The 27,439-nt window shown below is 38.4% G+C and overlaps 2 protein-coding genes across 9 annotated transcripts in view; both read left to right on the forward strand.

Moving 5' to 3' along the window:
- The window catches only part of slc23a2 (solute carrier family 23 member 2), a 44,425-nt gene extending 39,031 nt beyond the window's left edge, over positions 1 to 5,394 (forward strand). For all 4 annotated transcript variants that reach the window (XM_044195023.1, XM_044195024.1, XM_044195025.1 and 1 more), the window contains one exon: positions 416 to 5,394. In XM_044195023.1, coding sequence (XP_044050958.1) covers positions 416 to 687 — 272 coding nt within the window. In that variant the 3' untranslated portion in view covers positions 688 to 5,394. The remainder of the gene's footprint in view (positions 1 to 415) is intronic.
- Positions 5,395 to 6,787: 1,393 nt separating this feature from the next.
- rassf2b (Ras association domain family member 2b) lies at positions 6,788 to 26,355 on the forward strand. 5 transcript variants are annotated; one of them, XR_006377878.1, is made up of 12 exons: positions 6,788 to 7,130; positions 11,505 to 11,550; positions 13,313 to 13,386; positions 15,691 to 15,766; positions 16,017 to 16,168; positions 17,281 to 17,387; positions 18,090 to 18,232; positions 18,507 to 18,660; positions 18,819 to 18,940; positions 19,160 to 19,257; positions 19,449 to 22,077; positions 25,058 to 26,355. XR_006377878.1 is itself a non-coding variant. In XM_044195040.1 (11 exons), the coding sequence occupies exons 1-11, from the start codon at positions 8,962 to 8,964 to the stop codon at positions 19,516 to 19,518; spliced, it is 1,146 nt and encodes a 381-aa protein (XP_044050975.1). In that variant the 5' UTR covers positions 8,773 to 8,961; the 3' UTR covers positions 19,519 to 22,078. The 5 variants fall into 5 exon arrangements, 1 of the variants encoding a protein (XP_044050975.1); XR_006377877.1 differs by having other exon boundaries at positions 6,788 to 7,068; XR_006377875.1 differs by lacking the exon at positions 6,788 to 7,130 and adding an exon at positions 8,773 to 9,065.
- Positions 26,356 to 27,439: the final 1,084 nt, after the last annotated feature.

The following is a 27,439-nucleotide window of genomic DNA, read 5'->3' on the forward strand; positions in this document are numbered from 1 at the left end:
TTTATGGCTGAATGATATTGATAATGATATAATGGTAGTTTAGAGTACACAAAACATTTTTAAGGAAGAAAATCATAAAAACGTGTCTGACTGCCAAGCAGGTACAGGTATACATATGAAGGCAGAACATGCTGGGGGCTGGTTATATATCCGATTTGGCGCAGGAACATCTCAAGACCCCTCTGGGTGAGCTGGAAGAGAGACTTCTCGGCTTAACCTGCTGCTGCTGACCTGGACTCGGATAAGCTGCAGAGGATTGATGGGCGGACACATGAATAAATGATACTTTAGGATGGATTTTCTCTTTTTAAGCATCTATGACTTTCTATTTCTTTATGTTCCTACTTGTTAGTTCGGGCTTTTAATTGTGGGTTTTAAGGAACTCATGATAAATCTCTCTTCCTTTTCATCTCAGGGACCCCTGAAGAACGAGGCATCAAGAAGCTGAAACGTGGCACTGGTCTCAGTGCAGCTGAACTGGAAGGGATGAGATCTTATGATCTGCCGTTTGGAATGGACTTTATCCGCAGATACCCCATCTTCAAGTACATCCCCATCAGCCCCACCTTCACAGGCTACCAGTGGGGGACGCTACAGGAAGCCTGCAGGAGAAGAAATGGACATGGGGATGCTGTGAAGGGAGGAGGAATGGGAAGGGAGGGAGGCACAGGGGAGAGTGGGGTATAGCTAACAGGCTGGTGCTGAAAAATCTTTTGGGGAGCAAGGGATGGTACACTAAGATAAAAGGATGGGAGAGTGGAGGACAGAAGAGGTGCAGGATTCGGGATTGTGTGGAAGAAATTGTGATGCACAAACACCACCACCACCCCATGTAGGTTTTCTTTAGCTTGTCGGTCTTTTCACACTTCCCACTATGCTATTTTAAGCATGCTATAGCAAGTCAGAGCATGCTATAGAAGATGTCGCCATGCGGAGGTTAGTTGGTTTGTGTGCATGTGTGTACAGTATGCAGCAAGAGATAACGGGTTTGTGCATTAATTTACTTGCACTTTAATCCAGAAGAAGACAGATGGACGTCAAACAATCAAAGCTGAGTGAATGATGAATCACTGCTAACTTCTTGTACTGCCCAGGTTGTTTTATAAAACATGTTCTACTAAAAGCACAGTAGATTTGATTATGTCAGTTGAGGATTATGCAAAATTTCTTTTATGAATCATTTGCCTCTAGACTCGTTATGCAACCACATTAGAGATGCACACACACATGCTCACACACCAACAGCCTCTCCGAAACTAGCTCGAGCGCTATAATGCACGTCAGGGTCATGCAAGACCGATGGAAGTGCTTTGTCAGGTGCCCTTAGCCATGCAAAGTGATTGTGAAATTTATTTTTGCACTATCTGCCTCCAGAAGTTCAAAACCAGAATGTGACTCCACAGCTCGCGCCCCCATTCCTTCAGTAAAACTCCCCAGAGACCCATTTAGCAGCACATCACAGCCGCTCATCTCATGCTAAAGAACCTCACATCCCCCTTTTTTTAATACAGTAGAGCGCTAATATTCACAAGATCTCCAATGAAACATACAAGTTTACATCTTTATGTCAGCAGTTACTAACAAGACCAAAACCCTACTTTTCCTGAACACACCCTTGTCTCATTTAGCTGTCAAATGGGACTTAATTTGTTTATTTTACATCTCCCTCTAACATATAGGCACTCACATAGCCAAACAAACTTTTAGTAATGCCTGTACTGCCCTGATGACAGAAAAAGCTACGTTTATGGCACACAGTAACACAGACATGTGGCCTTGTCAGAGACTTTGAAACCTTGTGTACATAAATACTAGGCTTTAAAAAGATAAATAACAACAGGAGAATTAAATGTTCTTAATCCTGTGACTGCAGAGAGCTCTGATCTTCTGTGTGGATCTTCTCTCACAGTTTTAAGCTGTCACTTGTGCTCTGCTTTTACCAGTAATGTGTGTTAATGTGTGATTTACAAAGGCTGCACCATAAATGATACACCTCTGCCACTAAAAGCCCACTTGGTATTTCCATCACTTGCATAATTGTACTTAGAAGTAAGGGTGGTGGTTTTGTTTGGATATGGAGTATTTAAATGTAAAAGGTTTTTTGAGTTTTAATACTTTTGTTTTCTGGATCGACTCACAGACGATCTGTGTCTTTTTGCAACAGCTGATCATGATTGTTGCTGGTGTCATTTTCACTTATTTAATAGTGTTGATGACTTTCCCTTACAGGCCTCCTCCTCCTCCCATCCTCAGTCACCTGTTTATCCCACTTCAATTATATTAACTGCTGATGTTTGTTACTGTTCATGTCTGTCGTAGTTCAGGCTATAGCAGCACATTTGGCTGAGTAACAGAAAGTTTCAGATTTATTAACCCAGGTGTGACCCTGATGAGCGAGTCTCTAATTTGACCACAATTTGTGCCTCTGTTGTTTTAATTGAAAAACAGCAAATTGCAAAATACCATACAAGAGTTTACAGCATTATAACCTTGGTAAATGTAGAAATAAAAAGCAGCACATTGAGAAAAATAACAGCTTAAAAAAACTACTAAATATTTATTTAACTGAGATTTTTACTAAACCAAAATCCTAAAAGCTCTTTTATTTTTATTTCTTCTTATTCTTCCTGTTACAATATACCAAAATGTTTCTTAAAGCATTGGCAGTGTTTGCTATTAAGAAACTTGCAAACTAACAAAATTAGTTTGAAATCTCATCCCAAATTTTCTTGCCTTTTATCTCTTGTTAAAGCTATTTATTTATTTATGAGAAGAAAGCTCATGTTTAATGATTGCTTGAAGCAGGTTTATGTGACTCTTGCACAATGTTGAAAGTATATTTACTAGTTTACTTGTTCATGCCCTGTAAAGATTGGTGTGATGATGATTGACCGCTACTCTTCCACCCTCAGCCTACAGTCGGTGCTTTTAGAAACTCACCTGGGGAAAGATGGTTTCTAATGTGAGATTTAAGCTGCTTCTATTTCATTCCATTTATATCATGTTGATTTTAAAAACAAGAGAAAAAACACATTTAAATGTTGAACTGGATAGTTTAGTCAGGGCCTTTTTACTACAAGTACTGTTTGCACATGTAAAGGTGCCAAGAACATCAGGGTCAGAGTGAGTAATACTAACCTGAGACCCTGAAATGTCACTAGAGTGCTGTTCCAGATTTATAGTAAAGTATGAACATTGTTTTATTTGACGACCTGAAGATGCTGAAGCGCTTTGTGATTGTCTATGCTAGCTGTGTACGTTACACTCATGATTCGGTCACATAGCGTTCCCAAGGCAAAAGTTGTTGGAAAAATAAAACTTTTTTTTTTTTAACCGGTTATCCAGCTGTGGGTTGCATCTTTACAGGTATTGTGATCTTACAGATGTCTACTGTCTGCACAGAATGATAAAATGTTTGCACAGGACAAAAACAACGGTTAAATTCCAATATTTCCACAGATTGGTGCACCATTCTGCTCTTTTACTTTTCTGGATGTACTTTTTAGCTAGCCTATAGTACTATACTGGCAGGGGCCGGGCCAAAATCTGTGAGCTGAATAGGAATGTCAGCTGGCTATACTGCGACTGCAAATGTTTGGTTTTTTTATTATACTCTAAGATGTTACCAAAAAAATTGAGCCCCCAGAGTATTTATGAGTTGACAAATTTTGGTCTTTTCCATGTCATTGATTCTGTGACCCTGTCTAAATACTACTGGGGCACCATTCAAAATGCAGTATGCATTAAAGTAAAATAAAAAAAAAATGCAGTGGTAATATAGCTGAAATTACTAATAAGGTCACAGAATCTGATGGGTCACAGAACTTGGTGCAACACTGGCAGAGTGAGGAAATTTAAACAGTTGGTCTCACCAAATATTTCATCATTCTGGTTAGGCAGTAGACTACTGAGAGAGTACTGTGCTGAAGAGGCGAGGCTAGCTAGTGACCACTGATGTGTGCAGAAACTGTAAATCTAAACCATCCTCATCTTAAGTGTTGGCTGTGCTCAGAACCGGTCGCTGTAGATAAGAAGCAGTGTTATGGGGTGGTTGGTATAATTAGTAGTGTGTTATTGGCACACTAGCTGATGTTTTTTTGGCTTCCTTGCCTAACCTTGCTCCAGGAGCAGGTGATGATCAAATTAGAGGTCAGATAGTCAGAGATCTTCTCTCAGAATAAATGGAGTCTGGTTTGACTGTTTTTGGCACCTCTTGTGAATTCTTTAGCACATGGCATGCACACATAATAATCACATGCACAACGTGTGACCCTGTTTTCTGTGTTATATGATGTCAATGCAATCAGCACTTACTTCTCCCATCACATCCTCTCTCCACGCACTCTCTGTTTAACCCACCACCCCAAGTCCTGCAGTGAAAATATACTGGTGTCCTCTCATGTTCAGTGTACCTGGTTTTCATCCCAGGAATTTTTACTGTTGCTGTTTCATGACACCGGCTGGCTGCCTGATTAAGAGCCTGAGTTATTGGCAGCTGAGTGAACCTGCCTTATCATTTAACGGCAAGATGAAAATTGGATGTCTTTGTGTCTAAAGGCAGTTTCATCTTGATTTTAACTTTTACCCTCCAGTTTTTATTGTACTTCTCTCTTATTTTAGGATCCTATACACATGCATATGTGTTTCTCACGTAGCTGTTATAGTAAAAACACCTCAGATTTCACAGCCCAGACTCTCTTCCTTGATGGTTTTCTGGCTTGAATTACATACAAGTCGGTTTAACCAACAGATGGCTCTTAAGAAGGTGGCCATAAGGTGTGTAACACAAAGACATCAATCCCTTTCAGTTATTTTGAAGGGGGTGCTACCTGAATAATATACCTTTTGTGTATTAAGTGTTTTATCTTTTTCAATGTATTTTTTTTTTTTTTTTTATACATCGTTTTCATGTTTTTGCAAGCGAATATTTGTAAGAAACAAATCATAACTTTTACTCTTAAGTCATGCTGGAAAGCGCACCATTTTGTTACTTTTTATTTAAAAAGTAAATACATTTTGATCCTATTTTGAATCTGTGGTTTGGAAATGTTGTGGAATCCTTTTGTTTGTTTGTTAGGACCTTTTCAAATTGTATTTTTTTACTCTAACATTGCTTTCTGTCCATGTTTTAAAACATTACCAGTATAAATGAAAGAACAAGCTGAGAACTTTAAATAAATGTAAAAACAAAAAAAAAATAAATGTATATTTAATGGAGTAAAGTTTGCTAAACCTTCTAGAAGAGAAATTATGTAAACTAATTGTAGCAACAAAATGTTTTATTCTTTGTTCCTAAAACTATTTAATAAGATGTTACCAAATGAATGCAGTCGTCTGTCTTTATTGGTCACCAACCTTGATTGTGACAATAAAAGTGAAATATGTAGCCGGTCAGATCTGTGACAGTTTGCTTTAACTGTGATTAAAAAGACTGATGTGTTGCCCAGATATTGATGTGCTGTACAGAAAGATATAAACACTTCTGACCATCAGTTTCTTCCATCACAGCTCTGAAAATGTGTCACATTTTTCCTTGTGGTACATCAGCAGTTACATTTGATTACAGCTATCAAAATACAGTAGGCCTGTGTAACCATGGTAAAAGCATTTTCACTATTAATATATCTTAAATTTCAGGTAACATAATCTGACAGGTTACAGAACACAGTGTAACACCGTTAAAGGACATGAGGCAGGCATGTTGTTGTCTGGTAAAATCACTCTATTTACTGTCTATTGAGACCTCAGGTGGGCGGATGTAGCCAAACCAATGTTTTTAGATAAATATATAGTTTTAGATTAAAATTGCGATTATAGGGACAGCCCTATCATGGATTACCTACCAGGCTAAGCGGCAACTTCCCCAGGTTCCCTGTTTGACAATTGGTTTGTGGTAGTGTAATTAATTATAATTTTGTTTGGGAATATGAACTACTAATGCACAATTTCAACTTATACAGTAAAAGCTGTGAGGTGGATCCTGCTTTTTACCACATCTTAAGGCCCCGTGCCTGCAGCTGACATAGTAAGTCACTATAAACTCAGTTTTTAGTAAAGACTTGAACTTCAAATGAGCAACAATGCTGCATGGTTTCTGCTGAATATGACATTTCAATTAGTTCAATATTAGGGTATAATATATGATATATATATATATATTTATCATATATGATAAAAAAAGACAAGCAGGAAATCCTCATATTTGAGAAACTGGAACCAGCAAATATTTGGCATTTTTGCTTGGAGAATTACTGACACTCTGAAACTCTCTTTGCCAAACCTTTATCTAGAAACAATTAGTTTTATCTGACTGCTGCGACAACAACAAAAAAAATTAATTTAGGCTAATTTTGTTTTGTCGTTATCTTTGGATCCCATTTCGATCAGGAAAAAGATTTCCGAAATTTTGCTAATGACAAAAATAAAAATATTCATGTCAAAATTGTAACATAGCAAGTCAGAACTGAGTCGTCTAAATACATTTTTTAAGACAAAATGATCACATAAATCAGAATTATGAGATCCTAAGCCATAATTATGACTGAAACTTTGACATATATTTATGAGAAAGCAAATCAAAATGTTGGCACTATCTCAATATTGACAATTTGTTTATATAATTACTAAGTTGTTTTTTTTACTGGGTCAACAGAGTTTGACTTGGGAGGTTTAAATCTGTTAGTAATGTACGAAGTACCTGATTGTTAACCGGACGTACGGTGTGCGCATGCTCGGCTCTCCCATTGTTTTCGTGTTTTCATTCATCTCCGCACGCAGCGCGAACAAAGGGGCGTCAGGGTCGCTCTCTGATTGGCTCCCGGCCGGGGCCCCAGAAGCTGCTGTGCCGCGAGCTCAGCCACAGCAGATGGACCTCTCGCGCTCTCCTCCTCCTTGTACCAGCTCCTGGATGCACGCGCCCCAGTGATTGTTTCCAACAGCAGGAGAGCGAGCGAGTTGACCGAGGAGTTTACCGTTAACCGTTAGTTCAGCCGCCGTAACGGGAAGAAGAGGGAAGAAGGGAGGAGGAGGTGTAAGAGGAGAACCGGAGAGCCTGCGTCCCCGGGTTTGGTGAGCCGAAATAGCATCTCCTAAAGTCGGCAGGAATCAGACAGAAGCGTCGATGTAGCTAAGTAGGCTGATCATGATGATGTCTGTGGGTTGATGTGGCGATATGGAGTGGGTGTAGTTTGATGATTGTTTGTACAAAAAGAAGACTTAAATGTTTTGACAACATAAAATGACAAACGGCAACATTTATTTCTTCTATAAAAGCATTGACGACACACATATAGACTAAAAACCTCGAATGTCAGGCACATGTGGCGTATTTAACTGACATGCAGTGATAATAGGTATGCTCCATACCACTTTATATTATGGTCCAGGCTAAATCCTGAACGTAAAACGATAGAAATTCACATTTGGTCTCTACCAGGGAGTGTGCATAGCTATGTATTAGTAAAACAGGTTATATAACAGTAGATAGTTAAGATTCCTCTCAGCACACATAAGGCTGGCTAGACAGAGGCAGTGCTTTAGGACAGACCCTCTGCCAAAAAGTGAATAGGCCTAACTAATGATATGGCTTGTAATGTACACTATTTATGTACACTCAGCTAAAAGTAATTTAATACAACAGCCCTGCTATAAGTCCTATATTCATGAAGCTTATAATGTTGAGTTTGTGTTGAAACTGTATAGATGCTGATTCAACTGTTTGGTCATTTTGGAGAGTAGTTTCTGATATTTAAACTACCCGCATTGGGATGGACAAAGTATTAAAAACAATACAATTCAACAGCACCATAAGCCTCCAAAAAGTTGAATCAACACCCCTAAATCATTGTACATTATAGGTTATTTGCAGGGATTTTGTACTAGACTGCATTAGTTTTAGGTAGGTGGATCTGGTAAACTAGCAACAGAGTGTACTCTACTAAAATATCTAGTCATCTAGGGCTGCAACTAACCATTATTTTCCTTACCGATTATTTTCTCAGTTAATCGTTTGTTCTATAAAATATCTGATAGAAAATCACAAGTTCCCAGAGCCCTTGGTGACATCTCAAAATGTTTTGTTTTGTTCGACCAAACAGTCCAAACCCCAAAGATGTTCAGTTTACCATCTTAGAAGACCAAGAAAACCAGACAATATTCACATTTAAAAAGCTGAAACAGGGAATTTTTTGTCGTTTTCGCGTGAAAAATAACTTACTGATTGATGATTACTCGATTATCAAAATAGGTGCTGATAAATTCCTTATCGATCGACTAATCGTTTCAGCTCCTCAGTCAACTAAGGGGGAAGAATAGTTTCAGCTTGATCTGGAGAATCTGGAAGCCATATGTAGATTAAAATTGAGCCTTGCAATGTTTTTGACAACCCCAGTATGCCTAACAAGAAGCAGGAGAGACAAGCACACACACACTATTTTTGGCTCAGTGTTGTGGGCTAGTTGCTGGTGCTTAGATGTTTTTGGTGTTGCTATGACAATGGTGACAATAGTGAGGCAGAGCATTAGTAATGTGGAGGCTGAAGGCAGGGGTGGTGGTGGTGGTGGAGGAGAGGAGGTTTGGAGCTATTCATCGTCCATTTCAGCCAAAGACTTTGACAGAGGAGATTCAGAGGCAACAGGGCAAGAGGGCAAAAAACAAGCGTGCATGTGTGTCAATGAAAGCAAGAGAGAGGGGGGAGAAAAGTCAGGAAGTTGTGGTCATGAGTTTTAAAAGCATGGTGGATGGCTTCTAGTCTTTCACAAGGGAACACGAAGGAGACACAGGAGAAAGCTGAATGGGAAAAACAGACAGAGAGGAAAGAATTTCCTAATCAGAAAAAGTGGACAGCTACTAATAAATTGAGTTACTGTGGTGTGAAACAACTGAGCAGATGAAGGCGAATGAGACATAAAGATACCGCGAAAGAGACGAAGATGAAGACTGAGGCTGAAGGCTGACGTTGTAATGAGGCAGAGGAGAATTCAGGGAGTCAATGAGGTCTACATCTGGACTGTTGTCCAGCACAAAGAAGAGCTCCCTGATCTGAATCAGGACTGGGTCAGCTGTGGGTCAGTCTGGCTGCATTTATATGCTGCTGTTGGCTTTAAATCAAAACGCGGAGACAGCTTTCTAAGATAAGATAGAACTTTATTTATCCTGAGGGAAATTGTTGTGCAGCAGTTGCAGAACAAAGTAGGAAAGAGTGCAAATATAAGGAGTGCATCAATGTCATACAGATAATTTCCACAGAGACATGGTCCTCTGTTTATAACGGACAAGAGCTATCACTGGTTTGAACTGTTTTGGTTAAAAGTCAAGGTAATTTATATAATTTTACAGGCTCTAATCTTGAGACGTAATGTAAATACAGACGCTGAACATGGTGTACAAAAGGTCAAGGTAGAAGTTTATGTGTTGATGTTGTTTTACATGGTCTGCTGTGGTTGAGCTGGAATATACTGACAAAATTAGATATGTCAATACTGGAGCAATGTTTTGGGGGTAACTGGTAGTGTTTTGGTGCAATATTTCCACTCCAAACTAGGTTGGGAAGATCTCTGACAAAAACATAATAAGTTGTGTGGTTATGATGTCCAAATAAGTAGCAGAATTAATTTTCCCCTACCTTTTTGACTGGGCAGGGCTGTAGCTACCACTGAAGACACTGAGCTCATGTCCGCAGTATTTTTTCTGGGAACTCTGGGATTTTAACAACCTGCTGAAAATCAAATGCGGTGTGTTATTTTTCAGGCTAAGTCCATTATTTTTAGACTCCAGTATATTTTTTTTAATTTGAGTCCTTTCAGGCCAACAAAATATACAAAAGGATTCAGTATGTCTCCACCAGACAACAACAGCATTGAGACCTCAATGTTTGAAACAGAAAATGTAATAGAGCAGTTAACTGAATAAATAATACAAATATTTCTGAGATTTTATTTTTTGTGTTGGACCTCATGACCTCAGTATTTATAAAATTCTGGTTTCATTCTTGGAACTGGGTAGTTAACTTAAATACTTTTTTGGTATGGTAGCACAGAGTATTGGCATCGAATGTCTGGTCAGATTCATAGTCTTTGCTTATTCTTTCATCAGATAGTTCCTGATTTAAATCATATATTGCCAGTTTTTTACTTAGGCAAAGTTCAGCTGCTTGTGTTTGGACAACATCTAACATTTGAGAAGTGTGTTTTTCTTTTGTTAATGAAAAACATGTTTATACATTTTCATACATACTTACCGAAAGGTATTGAAAAAATTATTTTGGTATCATATTGGCACTAGTATTGAAATGTTTCAAACAATAGCCCAGCCATACCTAACTGTAATGTAAGCTTTACAGCCAGAGAAAGACCAAAGTTTTGTCACAATGTTACAATAAACACAAACCCCTGACAATATCTAGTCTCATATCACAACATCAATACTGCACTGAATCATCTCCCAGCTCTGTCCTGTGGTTTGAGAAAACTCTGAAGAAAGCTGAAGAAAACCATTAAAATCCCCCCTGGACAAAGTGAAAAATACACACTTAAACAAGTCTATTTCATCAACAACAAACACTAAACAGGGCACACATTTATTACAACAGTGAATGATACTCTAGCAGCAGCTTTAAAGGTTAAATGTCTGATTTGATCTTTATTTCAGGAGGTAACATCAGGGAAGGATCAATTTTGTTATCAGATGACAATTTAGTTGACTTAAAGTTCAGGTTGGTCTTGTGACTTGTCAGACAATTACAACATTGTCTTGGTTTGACAGCCGGCCTCATGTCTGTCTTGGACCACTGGCATCACCCGCTAACAAGTCTACGAGCACAGCTGCCCTTGACCACGGCCGCAGTATTAAAGACTTATGATTTCCATTGTGTAGGTGAATGGTGAGCTTTTGAGCACTTGACAGGGCTAATATAGGTGCTGAAATATTGATAGACCTTGGCAGGGGGCCTGGGCTGATTGGTATTTAATATTTAATTCGTCCACAATAACTGAACACATTTATTTCGGAGATCGACAGCCTCAGCTTATTTATCAGCACTGTGTGTTTAAAGCTGCTACAATATTCTGCTTGCCAGGTTTTGCTTATCTTTGTTTACAATATGTTAAGGTCTGTGTCTGATCTGAGTGTCTGAATCAGGAAAGAGGAAAAAAAAGAGAGGGCAGTTAATATGTGTGGGTCTTATCAGTTTTTCTACCCGTGCTCTTTGTTTGGGTGCGCGTGATAACGCATCTGTGCTGCTTGAATTGAGGAAGTTTTGGGCTGCATAAGGCCTAGTGTCAGTTTCCTGTGTGACTGACTGAGTAAAGGAGGAAGTGATTCAACGGAAGGGGAGCACTTCCTTTAAACACCCCCACTCTTCCTTGTCTGTTCACTGTCACACTCACAAGAAAAGACGTGGTGGGCTGTTTGAAACTGACACCTGAATGACAAAACTGCTAATACCTGAGGATACATTAGGAGTCTACCTGCCTAACCTTTCGCTCTCTCTCTCTCCTCATCTGTAGCTCCCTCTTTCTGGTGACTCAACAACATCACACAGTCTTCACTACGGTAAGATCACTTGTAGTCTTGTTAGTCACATTTATACCATGCTTATTTGGCAGGTATGTCTCTCTGACATTAATATTTTGCCTCTGTTATAGAGGCACTGACTGTGTTATAAGAGAGTAATATGGAAAGAAACCATGCTTTTGATGAGAGGGCTGAACAGAACATCGATTTCTCAAAGTTACATTATTGTGGTGAGGCAATGAACTCTGCGCTTAAACTGTAACAACAGTAATATAACATTGATAGATGAATGCAGACTTGATGTTGTCTGTGATGGATTACACAGCGTACACAAGTTTAAAAAGTCTGCTTTTATTTTGATATCATACGGAAATGACTGGAAACCAGTGGTTGCCTTAAACTGTTGGAAAAATGCAAAAATAACACTAAAAATCTACTCTACAGCCATGCTAGCGGCTCTGTGAGACTGTTCTTAAGCACAGTGGTGCTTTGAGCTAAATGCTAACGTCAGCATGCTAACATGCTGGCAACAATAATACTACCTTTCTGATGTTTAGAAGGTAATACTTAGCAGGGTTGCCATTTTAGTTTAGCCTGCTAGCATGCTAACATTTGATAATTAGCACTAAACACAGTAAAGCTGAGGCTGTCATTAGTTTTGCAAGTATCTGGTCATAAACCAAAGTATTGGACAATTCAATTCAAAAGTCAGGGATCACCAAATTGATTAGGATGCATTGACTGGGAACTATGAATGTTTGTGTGCCAATCCATCCAGTATTTGTTTAGATATTTCTCTGGAAAAGTGAAATCTTTGAGGAAAAGTCAGAGGATCACCAAAGTCATTAGGATTCATCCACTCAGCACCATGAATATGTCTACATGATTTCACGGCAATCCAATCCAATAGTTGTTGAGATATTTCACTAAAAACTAAAAATGTCATCCTAATGGTGGCACTAGATGAAAAGTCATTGCCTACATTCAGAAATGGTCCACAAAAATGGTCTTTATTTGTAGGTTGGTATTGTCCTTTAAAACACTCTTTGTTTGTGTGTGAAATACAAAGAAAGAGAGAAAACATGATTCATTTTTAGTCATCCAGGGAATAATACAGATACAGATATGATAGATAAATGCATATAATGTGTGCCGCCAGTAGCTTGCTAAGAGATAAATGTTCAAGGAGCTGACATGATTTGGCTCTGCGGGTGGCCCATGTGTCCTGCACCTGTTCATCTCTTCTTCTGGCTTCTGTCCTGCCTCCTCTGCAGACACACAAAGACAGTTATACACAAACATACACACTCGTTCACCAAAGAGGGAGGGAAAACCCAACGGGGTGGTGGCTGAGTGCCATGTAAAACAGCTGCATGTGCGTACGTGTGTGTGTGTGTTTGAGTGTTTATGTGTAAAAGACAGACAGGACAGAATTAAAGGGATGACAGGAAGGAAGAAATATATCGTAGGCAAGAGGAGGAAGAGAGTGTGGAGAGCAGCTGTCTCACTCCATCACACACCAAATGTTTGATTGTGTAGTGGGACATATTGTAGTGCCAGTTGAACTGTTAAGAGTTGATCTGTCTCTTGAAGGAAATGCATTGACAGGAAAGAAGATATGATCTGTTGTTATAGTTTACTGTGTGGAGCTTTATCTCCTCCTCCTCTTCCTGCAATCACTTTCCTCCTCTCCAGGCTGCCCTCTTCATGTCTGTTGCTCGCTGCTGGTCATGAGGAGTCATGAGACTGAATCAGACGGATGAAAATGATTAAATCTCTGTGTTGCTTCTTTGTCTCTCAGCTCCTCTCATGCTTACTGAGAATGGATGATACAGAGTACGGGGTTCAGATTGGAGAGAACAAGTTCATCAGCAAGTAAGGATTAAACACCACACTGTTTCTCAACTGAACATACAAACACGCCTGTATATGCATATGAAATACGTTATGAATTTAAACTTATGTTGAACAGTCTGACTTTATTAACCTTTGGTATGTGTTTGTTAAAAACATTAAGTCAGGATGTTAAAGCACAACACTGGTAGTTTAACACTATTTGCAAACTTGTGCATATGATACTCACTGCTGACCATTTTCCAAGCATACATACGTTTATTGATTTAAAGGTGGGGTATGCGATTCTGGAGGAATCCAATACCATGACAAATACCATGATATAGAGCGAACAACGACGCAGCAAGTAATATAACTAACGTTAGCTAGGTTGTGGGTTAGCAAACTGTCACTACAGTTGCTGCTGCGAAGCTAACAGCCAGAGAGGACGAGACGGTTTCCCAGAGCCAGCAAACCAGCTCCAGACAGCGATACTCACAACTCTCCTGCTACTATAGCTAACATCACAACAACAGCATATCTTGGCAAACTAGAAAGTAAGCTGAATGTCTGTGGACAAGTCATTTAACGTTACCTGACACACAAATCATGGCTGGAATAGTGTTATGTGGCTCGATCCGAGCCATTTACAGAGCTAGGGCTGTGTAGAAACATCAGAGGGTTTTTTTTAGCGCACGCACTGGACGGACAGCTAGCGGACCATGAGGAGATATTTTCTGAATTTGACAAAAAGTGTATTTGATTAGAATCGCGTACCCCACCTTTAAGTGTGTAGTTCGACAGTAAGTACTTGACTTAAGTATAAGTAAATACCACATGGGTCCCAGCCCATATAGGGTTACATGACATATATAAAACAACCAAAATGATCACATGGTAAATAATAATGTACAGATCCAGATCCAGAAATTCAAAACGAGAACTTTTAAAAAGATTTAATTTACACAACAGAGATGTCCTTTTATTAACGATACAGTGCTCTCTGTCTTAGCTGCCATGTACTTTCTAGAAATCCTACCAAAACCAAAATCTCCTCATTAAAAAGCCAACTCGACATATTTTTTTCAGACAGCCAGACAAATCAGGATTCTTTAACCATTTTTATTTTAAAAATGCAGCCCCTCTGCACATGCAGCAATGAAACACCAAGTGAAATTCATCCTTGACATCACCAAGATCACAAAAAACACAAATGCTGCTCTTCTTACCAGTTTGTAATTGTAACTTCTCAATCAGGTTTCAAGACTAATTACTGTCAATACAGTCTAAATCTACTTGCAGAGGCCTGAAAATTATGTTATGTAACATATGTAACGTAAAATACAAAACAAACATGGCCACCATGAACACTGAGTCAATTTAATGCTTTTAGTCACAGTTTTAATATCATTACATGGTAATACAGTCGAGGGAAGGGACTGTAAACACACTTAATGGTGCGTTCAGGTGCTTTTTGTTGGCTGCTTAAAAAGTGGTGCATTCACAAGCAAGGTTGTTAGAAAATCTGACCCAGAACGCAAACAGGAGGCAAACATAGACAGAGGGCTGGACGATAAACCTATATTACAGTTATTAGCTATTACTGTCAACCTTTAGCTAGATCATTTTGTGATAATGCTGAAAGAAATCTCAACACTTGTATTGTAGCACTGGTTGTTTATTTGGGAGGGCATCTTGCTCACTATGGAGTTTGAATGCACTTCTGCAAAATAAATGTGTAGTGTTTATATATTTATTTATATATATATATATATATATATATATATATATTATAATATTGTTCTAAAATTTCTGTCCAAGTCAGCTGTAATTAAAATCGAACAAAATCAGTTGAAGTTTAGTTCCACATATATGAAGAGTTTGGTGTCATGTTACTGTATGCATTACAGTGGAACAGAGTTTATTGCTTTAAAGGTCAGTTTATATATGATTTTACATACACATGCCATATTGTGATATACTGTATACCAATATCAAAAAGTGTGCTTACTAGTATTGTGCTAATGATGCCAACAGTCGCTTAGCCCTACATGAACATCATGAAAAAGATATGAATTTGGAAGTGACTTGCATATTTTTAATGCAGTAGCCACCTTTAGCTATGTAGAGCCCAGTCTGTGATGTTTAAACTTTCCAACAGTTAATTTTCAAACTGTAATTAATTTCGAAGGCTGCCTGGAGAGCAGGAAATCAAACTAACCACATCTGAGTTGCTTTGTAAAATGGTCAGCAGTAATGTGAAGTATACAGACTTATAGTTAGTGGGCTAAAAACATGAAATTAGCAGCACGCTCCTTTTAAGGGATTCAACATTTCTGTCTCCAGGGTAACAGTCCTCTCACATCTTAAGACATACAACCTCTACTATGAAGGACAGAATCTACAGCTCAGACACAGAGAAGTGAGTATTTACGGCTGTGTGTGTGTGTGTGTGTGTTTACTCTTATTTTAATGTTTTATCCTCCTTTTCAACAGAAGCATTTGAATGTCTCCACTCTTCACTACTGTTTGTCTGTCTTCCTGTCGCCCTTTTTTACTTTTTAAGTCATTTGCAATTTAATATACCCTACCCATTATACGGTGAATCCCAAAGGAGTAATAACTGTCCACTGTGTGTATGTGCATTGATCACAGCTCCTCTCTCCCAACAGGAAGAGGGGGAACTGATTGTCGAGGGCCTGCTGAATATCTTCTGGGGCCTGCGGCGACCAATCAGGCTTCAGATGCAGGATGACCACGAGCGAATCCGACCGCCCCCCTCCTCTACGTCCTGGCACTCAGGTTGCAATCTGGACAGTCAAGGGTAAGAGGTCCAGACAGATCCAATTACACCTCGCTGACCGGAAATGGTGATACACAGTAGGTCAGCGGGGGCAAATATAGATTATGTCTAGTTTGTCTGATGAAACATTTAATAAAATTTGTGTCATCACTCTTTGTTGATGTATGATGGCATTACTTAATATTGCAGATTTAATTCCATGCAACAAATACATAAATGATTTCCACAGTTTGCTGAATCCTTTGATGAAACACCAATTGGCAGTGGTCCATAGACAAAAGTGAACCTTTTAACCCGCACCTCTGGCTCAGTTTTGGATTTTGCCCCAAGCTACCACAGATCAATTTGTGTCAATAGACTTGAAGCCCCAATTTCAGCTCTGTAATCCCATTCATCCGAAGAAGCTATTCTTACTCCAGGGATAATAGAGCTCACGGGCGTGCAGCTGACATTTGGGTTTCAGGGAAAAATGAACTTACAAGAAATAGACAAATTAACATAAACACTTCATGAAAAAGGACGTTAACTTTGAAGTAACTAAATCACCACAGCTGTAAAGTTGCTTTTTACTAGTTTGGATGCCACTTAGCAGAATTTACCAGCAACAAAAGAGGTTATCCTCTCAAACAGAGAGCTCCAAAGAGGCCAAATAATCCATACTGATACTGCTGGTACATCAGTCCAAGAAAATGCTAAATTACTTAAAATATCAAAGGAAATACTCTCACAAATCATGACAGCAGAAAAAAACTGCATCAGCAAAGAGGAACAGGTGTCACTAGCCTACAGGGATGTGACGTACATATCGTATGTGGTGTATAAGTGGTTAACGAAATGCTGCTATGCTTCTAATGCTTCTAATAATAAGACTCACCTCTGTATCAGTGTTTGCAGTGACAATGTTGTTAAAGTCCAAATTCTTACACTGTTGATATTATGACTTACTATACTATTCTGTACTGTAACTGCCATCACTTTTGGCTAAAAACAAAGCATTTTTCATCTATAGCCAATGTCAAAGGTAACAGTTTATATCTACAACATATTTTCAGCTGTATCTTTACAGCCTTGTCCTTTGCCACTGTGTCTCTTCATCTCTTACTTTTGCACTCTCTCTTGTTTCCTTTTTGAAGTTCCCCCAACAGCACAGATGGTCAACAGCAGAGCCCACCCACAGTGGAAGTGACGCCACCTGACAACCAACTGGAGGACAACGGTGTGATGGAAGAACAGACAGAAGGTGAGTGGCTTTATTGACTGTATAAATATGGTAACATACTGTATACTACTCCCTTGGCTATAATAAGGATCCAGTGAACAACATCATACATCAGCCCCATGTATGTGTAGTAGAAACAACTGAATTACTAAACAATACTGTTTTATTTGTGTTCTCTCATCAGTTGCCAAGACAAAAAAAGAAATGTTTCATTATGTCATTAAGATCAAATTAACGTAGCTCTAAAAAACACTGTGGACCAAATCTCTAATTAACTCTCAGCAGCTTTATATAAGCATACAATCACTGTTGGGTGGAAACCTCTTATCTCCAAAATGGAAACTTCTCGTGAGGAAGGAATTAAAGCCTTATTTTTAGTTTGTCCAGAGTTTTTCAACCCTTAGAGGAGTATACAGTTTAATAATAATTCCATTAGTTGAAATGAAAACATAAAACAAATATGACATTTCACTCTCATATTTGTTTCATCCTGTCTTTACCTGAACAGAAAAACAAATGTTGTTTCCACCTCCGTACAGGTGATGTTTACTTTCATGATGTCAGCATGATTAAATTCAGTGTTAAGGTATCCACCATTTGAATATAATGATCAGGAATAGTCAGTTCTTAGTTTAAAGATAAGTCACATTTTCACAGTTCTTTTCATGTTAAAGACACTGAATAATAACTGATAATCTAAGGTAATGATTGTTAATTGGACAGAGGACAGTGAGAGCTCCGCACAGCTCCTCAGAACGAAGAGTGATGCCGGCGTCTTAAGACGGGGCCAGCGACGGTCACCGAGCGACCAGAGGAAAATTCGACGCCATCGCTTCTCCATCAACGGACACTTCTACAACCACAAGGTGATGCCAGACAGGTGTTTGTCGGTTGATCCCTAGAAAGCCTGACAAAATAATGTACATGTTCTAATCAGTTAACTAGGCTTAGTTTCAGAGAGTTTATTTGCTTTTTACTTTTAGCAATTTTGATGTTGATGTTTAAATTTATTTGAAACATATTTACAAATAAGAAAAACACATTCACAATGACCCATGCATGTGCATCTCTGTACACAAATATTTACACATAAAGTTATCTAGGAAACTAAACTCATGTTTTAATGTATTTTTTCCTCAGACAGCAGTGTTTACTCCTTCTTACGGCTCAGTGACTAATGTTCGGATCAACAGCTGCATGAGCACACCTCAGGTGCTACGAGTTCTCCTCAACAAATTTAAAATCGAAAACAGCCCAGATGATTTTGCGCTCTACCTCGTCCATACAAGTGGAGGTGAGTGTGAATTATTCCGTTTATTTCTTGTTTGTCAAGAGATGAAATGCAGGCTTAATGAGGAAAATACTACAATGGGTATTACCGTATATACTGTATATTATTTGTTATTTTTGTTCTGTTAATCAATACCTTTGTCGATGCGTTTAATGTTTCAGAGCGTGTGAAACTGAAGCGAAGTGACTATCCTCTGGTGCTGAGAGTAATGCAGGGTCCATGTGAGCAGGTCTGCAAGATTTTCCTCATGGAAGAAGACCTGGGAGAAGAAGTCACATATGATGTAAATGACCACATTCACTGTAACGTTTTCTTTAAAGCGGTTTGATGCAGAGATACAGAGATATGACTCCCGGCTATAAATTAACATGTCTTACTCCTTTTGTGTGACAGCATGCAGCTACAAAATCCCTGCCTCTGTGTGTCCAGTATCCTTTTATTTACCTCATATTAGTCTCTTTTTTTTGTGCTTCGTCATTATATTTCTCCTCCCTTCCACCAGGTGGCGCAGTACATCAAGTTTGAAATGCCTGTCCTGCAGAGTTTCATCACCAAACTGAAGGAGGAGGAGGACAGAGAGGTGCAAAAACTCAGGAGGAGGTACAAGAAAATACTGTATATAATCTACTTCGCCGCATCGTCTTTGCCACAGTCATGTTCATCAGCTGTTATGATCTTACAAAAATTGTCATACAGGAGTTGACATAGTATTGTAATTATTATCAAATGTATCTTCGCAGACATAGACATTTATTTTTTCTCTTTCTGCATTTGTCTGCTTGTACTTGTAGGTACACATACCTGCGGTGTATAATTGAGAAGCAGCTCAGTTGTCTTCCAGAGGGGGCGACGTGTATGTGAGCCGCTCATCAAACTGTCAGAACCTCTCCCAGAGTACCACATCCTCCTCCCAGCTGTGACCAAGAGAGTGACACAGAATCAGCTGACAAGAACCCAATGTATGTGTTTCAGCGATAAGCCTGCTCCTCTGAATTCCTGCCTCTGCATGGGGTCTTTTCCAAATCATCCAATCAACATACAGACAAAACTTTAACATGCTGTACTGTGTGCATGTTAAGTGTGACCATCTCAGCAATAGTCTTCAGAGTCATGACGACTCACACAGCCTTGTAAAGAGTCTTGATTCAGACCCAATCACTTTATCTCTCTCTCTCTCTGCTTTTCTCTTTGTCATCACATACAGTACACACAGAAAGACATTCCTCTATAATTTTAACCTTTTTTGCAGAATGAGCATAAAATGACACGTCCTGTTCTGTCTCTACCCTCCAGATTGCAAGCTGATACCCAAAATCAATTTAAAGCACAAACATCATATGTTATGGTATTAGTGAAGTGCCTGTTAAAAGGTTTCTCCAAGCACAAACAAACATAGGCACACATTTAACTGTAAAGTACAAAGAAGCACATCAGCCCACACAGTTTGGGTGAATGTGAAACCGAGCAGACCACGAGCAAACGGTCGTAGCCTCAGAAGCTGGCACCATCGAGTCCCACATTGCACTGTGTGCCTTTATGTTCCTCACTGTTTGAGAATGTGTTAAATATTGTAACTGAAGGAATTTAATTGACCCTCTCCATTTCATCGCAGCTGAGAAGTTCACTGCAGGGATTATTGAAGGCCGTGTGAACAGATAATCTGTTTATGTTGTGATCGTCAGCCTGATGGTAACAACTGTCTCCAGTTTTTCTGTAGGCATTCAAACCGAATGTTAAAGACATTTTATGATTGAAGATAAAGGAAACACCTATTCACTTTCTTGCAGAGAGTTAGATGTTTGTTGTATGTTTGCCAGTAGCTGGTTAGCTTAGCATAGCACAAAGACTGTAAACACAGGGAGAAACAGCAAGCCTGGCTGTGTCCGAAGGTAACAAAATCCACTCACCAGCACCTCTAAAGCTCACTAATTAACGTGTTGTATGTCATTTGTTTTAATCTGTACAACAAACAAAGAGTAAAAATGACACATTGTGGTTTTACAGGGGTTTATGTGCCGGACTATTTCTTGGTCAGGACACATAACCCCCTGTAAAACAGCGATTTGTCGTTTTTTACACTTTCATTTTTGTACGGATTAAACAAACAGGAAGTAACGTGTTAATTAGTGAGCAGATTTTATTACCTTCAAACAGAGCCAGGCTAGCTGTTTCCCCCTGTTTCTAGTCTTTGTGCTAAGCTAAGCTAACCTGGTACTTGCTGTAGCTTCATATTTACCACACAGTTTTCTCATCAAACTCTCTGCAAAAAAAAACAAATAAGCTGATTTCCCAAAATATCAAACTATTCAAAAAAAAAATCCATCCTGAAACAATTGAACACTTTTTGGGCCCCTTTTGTTTTCTGGTGTATTGTCCTTACTTGCATTAATGCCTTATGTAAGACGGCAAGAAGATGTCATGTTGAGATTTTAAAAAGCACAGTAAAATACTGTTTGATAGAAGAACAACATCATTCTTCACTCCTGGTAGTCATTGGACGTTGGACTGGCTGTACAAAAATGATTTTACATCCAACAGCGAATGACACAAGAAGAGTGAACACAAGACTGTGAATTACGCTGATGACCTTTGATAGAAGAATGTTGTAGATGTATGAATGAGCATTTCAAAGCAGTACAATCTGCCTCCATATGTACAGCGCTTTGCATACGTCTGCTTTTGTCTGTTCGTTCAATATTTCTAACATCGTTGTTGAAAATGTCATCCAGAGTGTGTGCGTGTGATTTTGAGAGTGTGCATGTTGTATTTTTAGTGACTCTTAAGACTTGCCTGCTTTTGTATTGTGTCTTTTACAAAATAATGAAGGAACTTTAGTCTTTAAGATGTTAACAACTCATGCCACTATTTGGAAATGTAGGGGTTTTTTTTCGTACAATGATTGCTATTTAATAAAAAAAAGTTATCTTGAGAAAAGATGAACATGATATGTATATCTGTAATCTCCTTCAGGTCAGTGGGTGAAAAGCCAACTGTAGCATGTTATATAATGATGTTTAAATCTTGTGTAATTTAAAATGACAGACGAGATATAACATTAGTCATAGTCGAAGCTTCGGGAGAGCTCGTTAAGTGTTCTGGTTTGTTCACTCAGTGGGTTAAATAATTCAGACAAAATTAGAAACACGAATGTATGCACACACACACACACACACACACACACACAGGTATTTATGTCTGATGTCGCTGGTACAGCAGCTTACTGTACTCAGCCAATGAGCAGGTGTGAGACAGAGTGATCCACTCCACCGGATTGAGATTGTCTGGAGGATAACGGGCTGGCCCTGAAACGTACTTCTTACTGTCAGGAGAGTCTGAGCTGCAAACACAACGCTCTCTGGTTTTTACCGTCAGAGGAGGAACTTCATCTGAACCGCCGCGCTGCGAACAGCAACTCAGCAGGTGAGATTGTTTATTCTATTAATTTTTAGAATTAATGAAATGTTTGTTATTGTGTAGAACTCTGCATATATGACACCATAAATTCATACAAGCCAGAGTGCAGCGTACACATTTTTACAGCTAAAGCATCTTTCACAGTCAAATCTTCAGACCATCACTGAGTACAACAGAATTCATAAATCACTGACACAAACATTTATTATGTAGTACTAGAAAAATTTGAATTAATACTAATTAAACAGTCTATCTTGCCTTCTTTTCCAGGATTTTGCGACAAAGTTGGCATTGAAATTAAACAGCCATTCCAGTTTTTGCTCATCTGTACACCAGAACATTTCAGGGTTTTGTCGATTTCATGAAACACTAACTCTCTTAAATCATAATTTGTACAGTTAGTTAGAATTTAGATGTGTTACTTATTTAATATAAACTGGTGTGAAGATTTTTCTAAATTCAGCCGGTTTGAACAATGTTCCTTATTTTCCTCAGCTGTTTTTGTGAGTGATTTCTCTTTTTGAGGAAGTGATATTATTTAATATGTCCTCTTCTGCACAAATTAGGGCCCATCTCTAGAAAGCACATAATAATACACTGGGAAGCAGTGCATCAAATTCATAATGAAGTGTTTTGTCTTCTTTGTTGGTCTGAGCTGTAATCTGAGAGTCACTGGATTATTCTCAAACTAAGTGACCCAGTGTAATTATAGCTCAACTCATCTTTTAGGAGGACACAGATTAGACTGCGTACAGTTTGTTGACAGCAGAGCGAATGATGTCATGCTGCTCATTGGGTAAAGTCAGTGGTGGAAGAAGCATTCAAATTGTTTGGTAAAAGTAAAAGTAGTAATACCACACTATAAAAACTAAACTAAACTAAAAATATTCCATAACTAGTAAAAGTCCTACATTTAAAGTTTAGAAGTATTCACAAAAAATATACTTTTGGTGTATTGATGTATAAGTATGCATGTGTAAGTTTAGTGTTGGAGTCGGTCAATGTGGAAACAATTTGAATTGCTTCATATACTTTTGGGTACTTTAATATATAATAATGCATCATATTTTACAGAGATGGTGGTCTCCACAGCAAAGAGCAAAAATACTGCTCCCTGTATCTGTTCTTTATACACAAAGTGAGTAGGTAAGGGAGGGGCTGTCGCACAGCAATCACAAATAGATAGAACAGCTTCCTGTTTTCTAAAGAACACAGTTACTACGGCACGGTGTAGAGGAATTGAGTCAGACGCAGTATTTCTCACAGTGTCGTGCTTTTGACATATACAGTATTGCCATTACAGTATGCAGAAAAAATACTGTCACCAATATGGAAGAAGAAAGTCTTGGTGTCATTTAAAAGTTCACCACAACATATTTTTTATTGTTGTTGTTTTTAACAAAGTGCATTTTAATGCAAATAACATAATATTCACCCTATTATTTAATGACTACTGACAACATGACTACAGACAAAACAATACCTGTCTCAGTATTTGACTTAAATGTTGCACATTGTAACAAGCACTTTATTATACTCATTACACGTATTACTATGGAAGTAGCAGTATTTGTAGTAGTGACATATCTATCACATACTGCTTTATATTACTTATATCACAACATAATAATACTATATATTTATAAATATGTTTATATCATAAGATATATCTTAGTATTCTTTTCCATTTATATAATTATATACATTTCATAGTAATATATTATTACTGTATAGTGTGTGTATGTTGCATATTCTGCACATATATATGACATAACACTACATACTTTAATATGTTATTATGTGTATTGTATTTATTATTTATACTTATACCTATATACGTATACTATACATAGTACACACATTATGGCTGCCAGAGTTGCACTACTGGCTTTCTTCAATAAAGTCCTATTTGTTCTTCCTGTCAGATAAGCGTTTGGGTTAAACATTGAGAAAACATTTATTTAATGCTAACAAACAGTTTTCTATTGATGATCATTAATGCAGCAGGTCTCGTCAGATCTAGAGCCAGATTAAATCTACCAGATCATAATGAAAAGACATTAGATATTATGAAAGCTATCTGATCCCAGGTCAGCTGCAGTGTTACAGTTGTGACGGTGCTTGTGTAAGATGTTTTTCTCAAAGCTGGATTAAGTACTGTGATCTGTACTACTCTCAATTTATCAGTGACGTAAAAATAACACAGCAGGACTAAAGCTGCACTGAGAACATCTCATCAGTCTGTTTATGAGCACTGTGTGCCTTCAGGAATCCGTATAATTACATTTACTTCAGTTCTGTACTTCAGTACAATTTGGGTTACTTGCACTTTACTTTCCATTTTATGCTACATTTGTGTGGAGAATATTGTAGTACCTACTGTACTGTAGTACATCGATTTGACAGCTATAATTACTCGTTACTTAATTTTACTTTCAAAATATATACTCAACTTCTAAAGATATAATGCTTTTTTATAGATTCAACTAGTCAACGGTGTATACAGTTGTTAAAATTAGCTTCCTCTCAACCAGCAACATTTCAAATGCTGCGTGTGCACGTGTTAATGCATCAATAATAATAAACCAATGATATAATATAGATATAATTATATTACACCAGATTTACATACAATATTAGCTTTTTTACATATTGAATACTTTTGATACTTTACGTATACTTTGCTGATAATACTTAATTGGTACTTTTGAATGTTGCTTACTAGTTTACTTACTAGTATTTAAAAAGTAGGCCTAAATTTATGTATTTACAGAATATTATACTGTATACTATGTATATACAGAGTATTACCGTACACTGGCATTATTACTTTTATTTAAGTAAAGGATCTGAATATTTCTTCCACCACTGTCAAGAACTGCAGTCATAATTTCAGTGCATGCAACTAACTAACTAATTAAAATTAATAACAGAAACAGAAAAGACAACAAGTCTTTTTCAAAATCACTTTGTCTTATTTTTACAGGATAAAAAAAAATAATGTCTGGCCCGCAGAAACTCTCCCTCACAGTTGCCCTCTGCCTGCTGCTCCTCGCCACACTGTTGCCCAGCTCTGAGGCCCGGCGTGGTCGTGGAGGTGGTGGCTTTGGCCGAGGTGGAGGAGGCTTCGGCCGGGGCTGGGGCGGTGGTGGCAGCCAGGCCTACAGACCCATCCAGAGCAGTGGCCCCAGTGCAGGGAAAGTAGCCGGGGCTGCCGCAGCGGGCGCCATAGGAGGAGCGATGCTCGGGTCTGCTCTGAGCCGCCCTGGGTACGGGTATGGTGGAGGATATGGAGGATATGGAGGATATGGGGATATGGGGATATGGAGGAGGTTATGGCTACCCACCATACAGAATTGGTAGTGGCTACGGCCCCAGGCCTGGCTATGAACCAGAGGGCTCTGGAGATATGGAGTACTACACTGGAGCATCCAGCGGCCCCATCTACAACAGCATCATCGTGGTCATCGGCTCCCTGACGTCCCTGCTGATGGGCCACTGGGTGGCAGTCATGTAGAGTTGGAGACAGAGCTGGGATCCCAAAAACAGACACAGGTCCAAACCCTGACTAAAAATAACCCATAACCTGACACAAAACGGAACTATTTTTGGTTTAAAGTCAAATGTGACCTAAAATATGGCTCTTGAATAATGAAAAGCTGTGGCCAATTTGTTTCCCCGACACTTCAGTGACCCTCCATGTGGACGAGAAGAGGAATTTTGACCCATCTAACCTCTACAACATGTCAGTGTGACACCACGTTTCAGTCTGTAGGTGTACTGATGAAAAGAGAAAACCACTTCCTGTAGATATTTGTCGTGAGATAATTTGACTCCCATTTCTCTTAATGTGGCCAGACTTTTTATACTTTTGATGGTTGTGGTGGTGATGACGATATTTATGATGATTTAATATGTTTTCTGACAAACACATTCTCCATAGTCTGTGAAGATAGACCAGGAATAAATTAGATGTGTAATCATGTTAAGTCTACCTCAAGAAGTCATATACAGAGTTTAAGAGCAGCTATACACTTTGATAATTTGATAAATGCCATTTCTCAGTATATTTCATTATAAGTTAGTCCTTTAGACTGTTTTTTCACTGTTTCACATTCTGTCTGCTCTGCATATTCTTACATTTTCAGTACACTGCTTGTATATGTATACTTTACCTAATTAAAGTACATGTTTTATGCCATTTTGTAGACTTTAATGTGAAAAAACAAAATGTTCTAATAATATTTCAATATTGTTATATAAGTAAAAAGAACTTAGAACAAACATTTGTGTTGAATTTTATTGTCTACATTATTGTGAGAAGAGGCCATTCACCTGCTAAAATGATCCACTCAGTACACATGTTTAGATACTCAAATATATATGTACATTTTCAAGTCGATACAGATAGATTAGACTTTCGGGGAAAACCGTAATAATTGGATTGGCTGGAAAATGCCGAAAGCTGAAAACAGGGCTGTTTTTCTGAGCTCACGAAAAGTAGATTTGTTAGAGACACGTGTTTCTCGCAGGACAGCGACACTACGAGCAGATGATGATTTTACAGAATATGCATTGCTGTAGATTCAACTACCCAACATATTAAGTAGTAGCTCAACCTTAAATAACTACAGCAGTAAAATGCAACACACACATGAATGCAGCACTAATATCAATCCAGAAACATCAGATATAATAAAACACTGACAGGGAACATTTTACTGAAGTAAGGTTTTGAATGCAGGACTTTTACTTGTAGTGGAGTACTTTCCACAGTTTTCACAGTGTGGCATCACTACTCTTACTTAAGTAAAGGATCTGAATACTTCTTCCACCACTGCTGATAAGTCCAAGAGTCTACAGCCACACTAGCAGCTCTGTGAGGCTGCACAGTGATGCTTTGAGCTAAATGCTCACAATGACAATGCTAACATGCTGATGTATAATGTTCAGTGTTACAGTCTTTAACAGGTTAATTGTGTGTTTTAGCGTGCTAACATTTGCCTGTCATTAAACACAAGTACAGCTGAGGCTGATGGAAATGTCATTAGTTTTGAAAGTATTTAGACAGAAACAAAAGTGGACAAGTTTAAATTTTTGTCCAATGATGGTAGTAAACTGAAAAGTCAGGGGATCACCAAAGTTATTCAAATTTATCCATGAATCTCTGAACATAATTTCATGGTATATTTCATGATATTCCATCCTCAACCTCATGGTGGCGCAACAGGAAAAATCAGGGGATCGCCAAAGTCATTAGGGTTCATCAGTTTTGTACAGACCATGAATGTCTGTACAAAACTGAATGGCAATCTAGCCAGTCGTTGTTGAGATATTTTAGTCTGGACCAAAGTAGTGAGGCTAAAAA

The sequence above is a fragment of the Siniperca chuatsi genome, linkage group LG5 (assembly GCF_020085105.1).
Source record: "Siniperca chuatsi isolate FFG_IHB_CAS linkage group LG5, ASM2008510v1, whole genome shotgun sequence".
NCBI classification, from domain to species: Eukaryota; Metazoa; Chordata; class Actinopteri; order Centrarchiformes; family Sinipercidae; genus Siniperca; species Siniperca chuatsi.